This window comes from Saccostrea echinata, unplaced genomic scaffold (assembly GCF_033153115.1).
Source record: "Saccostrea echinata isolate AGI-Se365-2 ecotype Australia unplaced genomic scaffold, CSIRO_AGI_Sech_v1 ptg000004l, whole genome shotgun sequence".
NCBI lineage: Eukaryota > Metazoa > Mollusca > Bivalvia > Ostreida > Ostreidae > Saccostrea > Saccostrea echinata.
Window position 1 is genome coordinate 3,401,284 of NW_026889753.1, and position 12,562 is coordinate 3,413,845.

Consider the following 12,562-nt stretch of genomic DNA (forward strand, 5'->3'; position numbering starts at 1 on the left):
TAAAGTAACTATGGTTTCTATGTATACAATATATCGGCAAAATTATTGTAGGGGGGTACAGACCCTAATGTCTCCCCCCCCGGTTCTTACGGCCATGTACATTTATTCATATAAAGCACAATACATCATACACCAGATAATATCATAGAAGTCGGATATCTTAAGATATGTTAAGAAATAGAACATTGCTCTATTCATAATACAACTTTATAAGCCTCAAAAACCTTGTGATACATTGTATTGAGAATGTATACGAATGCACAGTAAGATTTTGTAGTAATAATGTAATACTTTTACTTACTGTGTGTACCGGCCTTAAGCCTGCAAAATGACAAATGGATTCTATCATGTTTCTAAATTTTGAATTTACTGGGTTGGAGTAATTACAGAATTTAGAACATGACAACTTTCTAAAAAGCACAGAAGATGCCTGGAACAATACGGACATCTTTATTACTTTTTAAAAAATATAAAAATGATTTTTCTTGTTTTATACGCTTGGATATAACATTATTAATAATATAATTTTATCCAACGATTTTTTTATTCCCCAGAATTTGGCGAAGGGATATCAGAAAAACACAACCAATTGGATGAAAATCCTATCCCATTACAAACCTGGGATCGAGATTCTTTTTATCGCACGTTTTTACCTACGTTTTACTTGTATTATCCAATTTCCCGATATGTAAAACAATAAATTACACCATTAAAAGTAGTGCATACTGAAGATATTGTTATCATTGGTAAAAATGTCCTTATAAAATTGGATATTTCATTCGTTTTATTAATTAGATTATTTTGCATTGTACAATGTGCCTCGATTTTTATTTTGTAATGTCAAATTGGTTGATGACCTACACATGATTACTATAGAAAGAAAGTATTTATTCAATATAACTGTATACATATTCTAAATAAGTTACATAGTTTTGCACATGAATGAATGATGTATTCCGAATCTCTGACTCGAGCAGACATCCACTACATGTATATGGCCCATATATACAGGTATACGTATTACATATCAAAAATGTCATTGTGAAACAAATATACATGACGAATAAATGACGTTGCCTTCAACCAACTGCCCCCTCTTCATTCTGTTCGGTAGGTTCAGGGTCCTTGTTTTTCCTGAGATTTGAGAGGAATTTATTTGCGCTCCTCTTGACTGCAATGGCAGGAACGATAGACTGATCACGGGCAATTCGGATACTTGCTTTCTGCTTGGTTGCCATCTTCATCATGTTATGTAAATTATCTGTTGTTTTATTTTGACAAAATTTATCAAAAGCCTTTTCCAGCTCACTTTTGTCAAGAGAAAGTTTTGAGCTCTTTTTTGCAACGAGTGTTTGTTGCTTTTTCCCATTGTTCTTGCTTAAAGGATTGTACATAAATCGCTGCCTGGTTCGAAAATTTAACGTATATCCCGCCGGACGTTTGTTGAAGTTGTCTTGTTCGTGAACAAATGTTTTCACTTTCTGTTGAAGTCTTGCATAATTGATCTTTTCGAACAAAATTTCGCTGTTTCGTTCCTCTTCGTCTGTATCTTCAAATCTGACGGATTTTCCATGTATTTGAGTTGTTCCTGTGGTCAGATACCTTGGAGATTCAATTCTACTAGTTGAATGAACCCCTGTAAAATATGGCAATGTTACGGATGACTTAACGCTATTTCTTGATGAAGACAATGCATGGAATGGTTCGGAAACAGAACCTTTCCTTGCACCTGTTGGTTCACTGCTAGCATTATTGCCCTTCATTTCCATGTTTTGAACTTCAGTTAAAAAGAATTCTGATTGCTTTTGCATCGCGTCACTCAATATAGGTGGCGCTGATTTCCCGCGTTTAGTATGAACGTCTGGAATAGTATGGCACCGGGTATCTGTGGGATCGCTCTTAGCAGACGACAAACGTTTGAAAGCTATCTCCGATTTTCTTTGAAGGATCGCGTTTTTCTTTCTTTCCATCATTCTTTTCTCAATGTTTATGTTTTTAACCATGGTGTCCCTTTCTTTGTCGAAAATCTGTTTGACTGTGCTGCACCTTGTTGACAAAGCTTTATGTTTACTAGCAAGCAACTGGGCATGAAGAGGTGCAAGCATCATCTCGACATTGATTGTGTGGTCTTGCCATGTCAGGTCGTGAGTCTTGAGCATCAATAGCGCCATCGTTGATCTATAATGGAAAGAGATGCTTAGAATCTATGGTATGACATTAGATTCCTGGTCCATTTATTTGAATTTTAACACATCAAATTAAAAATTAAGTCAGTTAAAATTACAGCAACAATCCACTCTACATAACATTTTACTTACTGCTTTGACAAGAATGGCGAAATTATGAATATTCTGGTTTCTATTAAACAAACTACATTATTTTGCCTAGCATACACACTAACATTCTGAGTAATTTCAAAGTCTTTTTAATAAACTCTTGAACTTGTGTGAAAATCAGTCCAGTTTGTATAACTAATCCTGAAGCTTATGCATAATCCTAAAAAAAAAATTACATGCATCATTTTATAAAAATAATTAATCCATTGCAACATTTAAAGCAAATGTTAAGAGTTAAGACAAATAATTATGTAAAGGTTTGTGTCTTTAGAAGGTTAAGTGGGATTAATAAGACTTGATTTAATAGAGAAGATTTAATTGCAAGTCAGTCTGACTTTTCTCAGTGGTTGCTGTGTAGTCACTTGATATATATACAATTCGGTGTCGGGATGACTTCAAATTACACAACGGAGATAATAAATGGCCCCCGTGTCAGAATTCTGGGCTTTTATTTTCAGAGAGAAGTGTTCATGTCTAGAGAAACTGGAATTTGTCATTATGAGAACGTAATATAAACTTCATTTAGGCAGAAAATTACTGTAGATAAAGACTCTGCAATTGTATGTGCACGTTTTTTGAAAGATTAATCGAGGAACTACAAGACAATTTATCATTATCTTTGAGACAGTAAATTAGGTTTAAACATAAGTCGTTAATGCTATACTAAATAAGTCTTTCATGAACTAAAATCGCAAAAGATTTTAAGAAATAAAAATCCATTTTGATGATTGGCGAAGTTATAATTCAGATGGTCTTTTCCATTTTTTAGTATACCACATAAGAAGACAATGTTCCTTTCTCTAGATTTATTTGTACATGTGTGAAGCCTTATAGATATGTAATCCCTATGTGTTTATATAGCTTACATGTACATACATTTAGTCATCGTATAAGTTCTGTAAATGTTTATTACCATGAGAAACAAATATCTACGGTGGCGTGAATTTGTTGAGGTGTCAAATGAGATTTGAATAAAGCTCAAAAATATTTAGTGTCCATGACTTTTAATTCTTAAAAACACTACGTCTTCTTTGATTTAGAGGCAAAATATTTACGCATAGAATTAGACTCGGTGTCCTTTATCCTGCTTAAAATTCATGGGTATTTGATTCTGCATAAAGCATTTCTAATTAAACGAATTAAATTAGAGCTTTATTTAATTTAATGACATCAAAGAATTTGTATAGTACATGTACTATTTCAAACCGAATTAAAGCAAAGATAGAGAGGGGAAATCGTTAATAATTCCGTTTTCTTTATTTCATATAAGAAATTTTGCAGTAAATTTCGTAAGAGAGCAGCACTGATTAGAATTCTTTTTATTTGGTCTTGATATTGGGTCCTTTAATGAATATATATTGCACTGGTTCCAGCTTTCTATGGAATAATTGGAAACAAAATCGTACATTTATAACAATAAAATATTGACTTCTTACTTATTAATTAAGCAATATACGGATTAAGCTTAAAGATGTTAAATATTCAGACTGGTGACAAATGTTTTACAAGATGCGCCATTTAAACTCATTTACCTTCCGTAAAAAACCTAAATTGTTAAAAAAAAAAAAAAAAACCTACAAAGTCTAAATAATTACGTTTCACTGGAATTATCCTTAATTAATTAAGTTGATTAAAATTCATATTTATTTCGAGAGATAAAGGTTTTTTTTAAAAAGTTATATTGGCAATGCATGTCGTATCAGAAACAATATATTGTCCTTCGAAGATAAGGTATTTCGAGACATAGTATGTGGTTCGTCATCAAAAGGCTAACAGAGAAGTAAAGAAAATCGATGAAATGACATTGTAGACTAGTTAACTTTAATTGATCTTAATATTGCCTTTCGAAATATATTTTTGAATTTAAATACCGATAAATTTTGTCCCCGTTTAAAAATGAAGAACATTGGACTTACTGCTAGTGGTCGTATCCAGGCAAACTTCAGTTTTCAGCAATACATGGTATAATTTGACATGTCCGGGTTGACTTATAACAATGTCATCATAAATTTGCTTTAATTCATGATAATCGTAACACACGTAAAAACTTATTCAATATCCCAAGTAACCGTGTAGATTTCACTGAATCAGCTGGACTAATCCGATTTTCAATAATAATTTTTTAACAATACTCGCCGATCTACTAATAATCTCTCTCTTGGAGACTTATTCCATCTTTGAGAGAAATCGAAGCTACACCATCACAAGGAGGCCGAGATTTTAAATACCTTATCAAAACACTTCGCACAATGCAATGTGTCGGTCGAGAGTTAAAATAACTAAGCTCTGGGTTTTAAAAATTATTACAAATGGCATCAGTTGCACTTGACAAACAATTGTAAACAAAATAAAACTCTTAATGTACGCTGGAGACCTAATAGTTTTAAAAGGTTTAAAGGGATTAAGGGAATAATGCACTTCTGAAAATAAAATCAAATTACAAGCGGAATAAATTTCTACATTTACACATCTGAGATATCAAAGGACACGGTGTTGAAATCTATACTGTTACGGTGGTCACTGATAAAAAAAAATATTAGCACCAAAGTAGAATATTTATTTTCTTGGAAGTGTTGCAATGTAAAGGGTAATAGTATTTAAAAAAAAAAGGTATGGTATATGACCCCTTATTTGATATAAAAATAAAAACACAATCAAAGTTGTGATAGTTTGAAATAAAACATCTTTAAATGATGCTTATTTGAAAACGCATTGCTTTTGATTGGAAGCACACGTGGAGGCCACAAGAAGGGGGGGGGGGCAAAAATAGACATTTTACCTAATTTCGTCAATTTTGATGAAATTTCGTCACATTTTCAATTCAATTCAATTTAATTTATTCACTCAAAACAATGTAAATGGTACATGAGGTGCATAAACATATAAAACATATATACATAAAACAGTGGGTCAAGCAAAAGGTGAGATTAATTAGCTAGCTAGGGAGAACAGACCATACTATTAATTTTAGTAATAAATGTACCTAATTTTTTCAAAGAATCAACATCATTTTGGCACATGTCTTCACAAAACTTCATAGTGTTTGGCTTAGAACAAAATTTTTGGTTCAAAAAAATTTTCCTCAGTTGGTTTAAAGCACTACATTCTAAAATATAATGATATTCATCTCCTATCTGATTACTATCGCATAAGGTACAAAATCTTTCATTTCTTTGAGTACCATTCCATCTACCTGTATCAACTGTAAGGTGGTTGTTTGTGGTTCTAAATTTAACCAGAGTTTTTCTAAATTTACATGATAACAGTGTTAAATATTTTTTGCACTCAAAATTGGTTTTAAAAATCCTATAATTTAAACTTTTTGAAGATTCTTGAACTTCACTATTCCACTTTTGAATATACTGATCTTTTAATCTTTGTTTGACTATAGCATATATCCATTCTACATTATAGAAATATTGCTCATACCATATATTTGATAAACCACATCTGTAAAAAATATTTTGTACAAATGAAATCCATTTTGAGATACTATTTGTCTAAAACAAACGAACAAAAAACAAACAAACAAAAACAGAAGAAACAAGATGTGTTTGTGAAACACTATGCCCCCGATGGTAACACAATTCTGGAGTGGGAGGTAGACTACAGTGCAATAGTTATGGCCAATCTTAAAGTTTTTCAAATGTAGGTCAAAGGTCACAGTTGAGGTCACATGATCAAAAATTTCTGTACCAATGGAAAGGTCTTGTCATAATGAACACTCATGTCAAATATTAAAGCCTTACCCTTGACAGCGCAATAGTTATGGGCTAGGTTAAAGTTGACAACAGACAGACAGACAGCCAAACAGACAGACAGGACAAAAACAATATACCCCCGGTATCTTTCGATCCGGGGGCATAAAAAGAAACAAAGTACAAGCTTGTCTATCTGAGATTTTCATATAAGATGTATCTGATACTATTGCATGAAATATTTCAGTTTGATAGATATAAAGCAAGCTTGTGACTTGGCTTTTCCAGAACAGAATGTATCTTGGTACTTATGCAAGAAAACATTGAACATTTTTTCGTTTTTGTACTTTTAAAATAGGAGCTTTTGTGGCACATGTATAAAATTTCAATGTTTCAGCTTTTCCAATAGATTCCATTCATGGCTGAAATTGCCAGACTTTAGGACTGTGCCAGCTCAGGTTTCACTTTTAAAGGGTGTGTTATTTCGTACATGTACCATACCATAAATCTATAAAAACTTCTGCTTTATTTTATATAGTTTGTTAAAATATATAGGCCTATGAGCGTTTTGAAAGTGATTTCACTTCATCATCTTAATTTTTTCACCCATATTTAATTACGAGAATTTATATTATCATGGAAAACACTATCATGGTATAACCATGTTCTATACATGTATCTGATAAAGATATTAAAATATATTACTCTCGCATTTGAAAAATACATACAACACAACACATTTTCGACCCTCCAGGAATATTTTTTTAATCATACACGTAAAATCCGGTGGGGGGGGGGGCTCTCCGTTTCCCCATTTTTCCCCCGAGAATAATCTTCAGCTGTTAATTAAGTATAGACATTTTCAGGGAAAGGCTAATAACTCTTCCCCCCCCCCCCCCCCACACACACACACACTTTTTGTGACATTTTGTCAAGTTCTCCCACATAAATGTATTGGAAATAAATATCTTTTCGAAAGAAGAAAGTTTGAACTCCTCTCCCCCTTCCCCACGAAATATCTGGTAGATAGTCAAATTTGGTCAATTTATCTTTCTTTCTTTTTTTTTTTAGCTTTTCAGGTATCTTGTAATTTTTTCCACTTTTAAATATGGCACGTATCTGTTACTAATCCACCCCCACCAATGTTATTGTGATTTAAATTCAAGACGCGTGGTGTAGGTTGACCCATTCTAAGGTTACAGGGTAGAAATTGGCAGTAAACAGGAAATTGCTATAATTTGTTTCTTTTAAAAACATGTCCTATAAAAATGTGTTTCCAGAATTTTCTGAAAGATTTTTAAGATTTTAAAAAGAAATGAGTGGGATTTAAAAAAATTAAAGCTGCTTAATTAATCTTCGCTTTTCTGATAATTAACGGCAAAAATTGGAGCTTTGCGGGTAGTGTCGCGTGTAAAGGACTTAGTGTGAGCTTATCTCACTAGACAAGTACTGATATGCAGTATTGAAATCGTCTTTGATTGTTCTACAAAGTCATCGGCGCTTTGTTTGAGTCTCAAAATATTCACTCATCAGTCAAAAAGAAGTGTTCATATCTTTTGCGCATACCCAAACTAGTCATTCGATATAAAAAAAAAAAAACAACAGCAACACGTAACTTTGCGAAAGTCCTTTGACTCAATTACTGATGTTAATTTTGATTCATATCAAAGAAAATAAATATTTAAGGATATGAGAATAAAAGAAATGCTCTCTAGTCTGTTTTGAAACTTTTTTTTCAATTAGCATAAAATGAAAAAAAGTGTGTCTATTCAATCAGTTTTTAAATTCAATTAAGAAAAAAAATTGACTAAGTTAATTTTGATGGTATCACAATGTATCGCATTGTATTACAGCAGAGTGCAGTATGGTGCAATTGTACTTGAATTTAAACAAAGAGAATTATTTTACTTGTCAATGTATTAGAAATATTCCCCACCATCCACCCTCCAAAGACAGCTTTTATATACAATTTGTCCTTGTGATTGAATGTTTCTTTGAAAATTTGCATAATGTAAGTTTTGTTTCAAAGTTCGATAATTCAAATTATATCCCTTTGAACAACGTAGACAAAACGATCATTGATTTCTGCTTTATATTATGTAAATGTTTAAGCAATGCTAACGAGTAACAGGCTTGTATACTATATATAAGACGTTAGAGAGATACATTCACTAATGACCATGTGTTAAAGTCTGAGTAAATAACGGTTACGGGTAATGTCGCGTGTAAAGGACTTGTGTGAGCTTATCTCACTAAACAAGTACTGCTAAGTAGTATTGAAAAGCGTCTTTGATTGTTCTACAAAGTCATCGGCGCTTTGTTTGAGTCTCAAAATATTCACTCATCAGTCAAACAGGAAAGTTTATATTTTTTTTCACTGTTTTGCCCAATAATAAAAAAATGACCAAGTATGTTTTAATTAGACAGTACATCAAGCATTACCATGCAATGAATTGTAGGACTGTTATATTTTTATTTAAAAGCAAAATTGATTAGCTTGCAATTAAAGAACTTCACTCGACACTCCAATTTTCCTCGGGATGTTTTGCATATATCCATATCAGTCTTTCAATAAAAAAAATCAGCAAAAGTAACTGTTCTTTGATGAGAACTTAGCTCTATGTACTGTTATCAGAATATATTCTGTTTATCCTTCCTGGTGCTTATCTGCATCACTCTCAAAATTTACACTCATCAGTCAAACACGAGATTTCTCTCTTTTTCAATCTTTCATATACCCAAATTAGGCGTTGCATAAAATAATAAATAGCAATGAAAAAACATGTCGAAAAATCCTTCGACATTATTACTGCATTGTTAATATAGATTCATATGAAAGAGAACAATCATATAAGAAAATGTGATTGAAAATATTCCATCCATTCTGTTTTTCAAAACTTTTTAGAAATAAAAATATATTAGAAAATATGTTAATTTACACCTTATTTTCAATACCATAATGTAAAACAAAAATGGACTTCATTTTATTGATTGACATTGCATTGTAGTACAGTGCAATTAAATGCAGTTAAATTCTTATTATGGTAAACGGTAAAAATTCTCTTGCAAATAAAAAAAAAAATCCATTCATCAGTCAAAAAGAAGTGTTCATATCTTTTGCGCATACCCAAACTAGTCATTCGATAAAAAAAAAAAAAACAACAACAGCAACACGTAACTTTGCGAAAGTCCTTTGACTCAATTACTGATGTTAATTTTGATTCATATCAAAGAAAACAAATATTTAAGGATATGAGAATAAAAGAAATGCTCTCTAGTCTGTTTTGAAACTTTTTTTTCAATTAGCATAAAATGAAAAAAAAGTGTGTCTATTCAATCAGTTTTTAAATTCAATTAAGAAAAAAAAAATGACTAAGTTAATTTTGATTGGACAATTTGGCAGGCATCACAATGTTTCGCATTGTAATGCTGCAGAGTGCAGTATGGTGCAATTGCACTTGTATAGCAGCAGAGTGCAGTATGGTGCAATTGTACTTGAATTTAAACAAAGAGAATTATTTTACTTGTCAATGTATTAGAAATATTCCCCACCATCCACCCTCCAAAGACAGCTTTTATATACAATTTGTCCTTGTGATTGAATGTTTCTTTGAAAATTTGCATAATGTAAGTTTTGTTTCAAAGTTCGATAATTCAAATTATATCCCTTTGAACAACGTAGACAAAACGATCATTGATTTCTGCTTTATATTATGTAAATGTTTAAGCAATGCTAACGAGTAACAGGCTTGTATACTATATATAAGACGTTAGAGAGATACATTCACTAATAACCATGTGTTAAAGTCTGAGTAAATAACGGTTACGGGTAATGTCGCGTGTAAAGGACTTGTGTGAGCTTATCTCACTAAACAAGTACTGCTATGCAGTATTGAAAAGCGTCTTTGATTGTTCTACAAAGTCATCGGAGCTTTGTTTGAGTCTCAAAATATTCACTCATCAGTCAAACAGGAAAGTTTATATTTTTTTTCACTGTTTTGCCCAATAATAAAAAAAAATGACCAAGTATGTTTTAATTAGACAGTACATCAAGCATTACAATGCAATGTATTGTAGGACTGTTATATTTTTATTTAAAAGCAAAATTAATTAGCTTGCAATTAAAGAACTTCACTCGACACTCCAATTTTCCTCGGGATGTTTTGCATATATCCATATCAGTCTTTCAATAAAAAAAAATCAGCAAAAGTAACTGTTCTTTGATGAGAACTTAGCTCTATGTACTGTTATCAGAATATATTCTGTTTATCCTTCCTGGTGCTTATCTGCATCACTCTCAAAATTTACACTCATCAGTCAAACACGAGATTTCTCTCTTTTTCAATCTTTCATATACCCAAATTAGGCGTTGCATAAAATAATAAATAGCAATGAAAAAACATGTCGAAAAATCCTTCGACATTATTACTGCATTGTTAATTTAGATTCACATGAAAGAGAACAATCATATAAGGAAATGTGATTGAAAATATTCCATCCATTCTGTTTTTCAAAACTTTTTAGAAATAAAAATATATTAGAAAATATGTCAATTTACACCTTATTTTCAATACCATAATGTAAAACAAAAATGGACTTCATTTTATTGATTGACATTGCATTGTAGTGCAGTGTAATAAAATGCAGTTAAATTCTTATTATGGTAAAAGGGAAAAATTCTCTTGCAAATAAAAAAAAAATCCATTCAGCAGTCAAAAAGAAGTGTTCATATCTTTTGCGCATACCCAAACTAGTCATTCGATAAAAAAAAAACAACAATAGCAACACGTAACTTTGCGAAAGTCTTCGACTTAATATCAAAGAAAACAAATATTTAAGGATATGAGAATAAAAGAAATGCTCTCTAGTCTGTTTTGAAACCTTTTTTTTTCAAAGCATAAAATGAAAAAAGTGTGTGTATTCAATCAGTTTTTAAATTCAATTAAGTTGTTTGCGATGCCATAATCAAAGAGAGACAACTTGTTCTAAAGTTCAACAAAAAAAAATATGTTGTGTATATTTATAGACAAAAAAAAAACTGTCAAAATTTTCATGGACACCAAGTGATAATTTTACTGAAACACTCTATTTTCCCTTGAAACATTACATTTCAGCATAGCTTAATATAAGTTATTTAAAAGGATTGTCATAGAAAAAAGACACTGCTTATCGAAAAGAAAAAAATATTAAATAGAACACTGTATGCATCACTGAATTAACAAAAAAAAAATAACTTCACTTTCATGTAGTGCTCTGGGAATAAGCCTTTAGCACTGCGCAATCTAGCTGCAGATCTGTAGCTCGCTGATCTGAAAAAAAAACTGGGATGGGCGACCAGAGAACTCTAGTTCTACCCATTGAAAAAGAAGTGTATTATTTATTGCGCACAAAAAGTGCACTGTTTCTCGATTTATTTAATCCTGTGTGTTCCTAAACTACTCTTTTACTAATTATAGTGTTGCTGTTGATATTATATGAAAAACATGCTTAACAAGATGTGTTTGTGAAACACTGATGCCCCCGTATGGTAGCTTATAGCAAAGGTTAAACTTTCTCAAACACAAATCAAATATGTCGATACCCAAAGTAAGGTCTTGTCTCGAGGAATAAACCTGTGAAATATGAAAGGCCTAGCAGCAGCCATTGAATAGATATGGAAAAGGTTAAAGTTTTTTTTTCAAAAGTATGTCAAACATCAAGGTCAAGGTCAAATGGTAAAAATTAATGGTGCCAAAGGAAAGGCCTTCTCCCAAGAAATACACAGGTGAAATATGAAAGCCGAAGCACCAATCGTTCAAAAGTTATGGCAAAAGGTTAAAGTTTTCCAAAAGTAGGTCAAACTCCAAGGTCAAGGTCAAAGGGTCAAAGCTGTTGGTATCCAAAGAAAGGTCTTGTCACAAGGATTACATATGTGAAGTATGAAAGCCCTAGCACCAACCGTTCAAAAGTTATGGCCAAGGTTAAAGTTTGGTAAAATTTTGCAGAACTGGGTCAAACTTCAAGGTCAAAAGGTCATATATGGTGGTACCAAAGGAAAGGTTTTGTCATAATGAACACTCATGTCAAATATTAAAGCCTTACCCTTGACAGCTCAATAGTTATGGGCTAGGTTAAAGTTGACAACAGACAGACAGCCAAACAGACAGACAGGACAAAAACAATATACCCCCGAGATCTTTGGATCCGGGGGCATAAAAATCAGAAAAGTATTTAGTGTCCTTGGATAACTAGCCCTTACATTTAAATTCCCAAAACTTTTAAAATTTATTCACATTAGTAACATCTCTGATTTTCAGTTTTGACTAGTATACAATCTCTTTATGCGATATTAATTATTGAGTATTTATTACAGAATTCATAAAGTTTCAAGAAAAAATCACTTTAAACATTTTGTATGTTGGTACATTATGGTTAACATAATGTACATGTACCAAGTTCTCTGTGTTACATGGTCTTAAAGATATATACATGTAACTTTGTCTTTCCATGAGATGGCGGTATTCATGGTATTAATCAAAACTAATCCTC

At 31.9% G+C, this 12,562-nt stretch overlaps 1 protein-coding gene across 1 annotated transcript; it reads right to left on the reverse strand.

The window, feature by feature from the left end:
• Positions 1-933: 933 nt before the first annotated feature.
• On the reverse strand, positions 934-4,593 carry LOC133179393 (uncharacterized). Its single transcript, XM_061314160.1, has 2 exons — positions 4,253-4,593; positions 934-2,178 (listed from the first exon to the last, which is right to left on the reverse strand). Exon 2 carries the CDS (start codon positions 2,169-2,171, stop codon positions 1,080-1,082), a length of 1,092 nt encoding a protein of 363 aa, XP_061170144.1. The 5' UTR covers positions 2,172-2,178; positions 4,253-4,593; the 3' UTR covers positions 934-1,079.
• Positions 4,594-12,562: the final 7,969 nt, after the last annotated feature.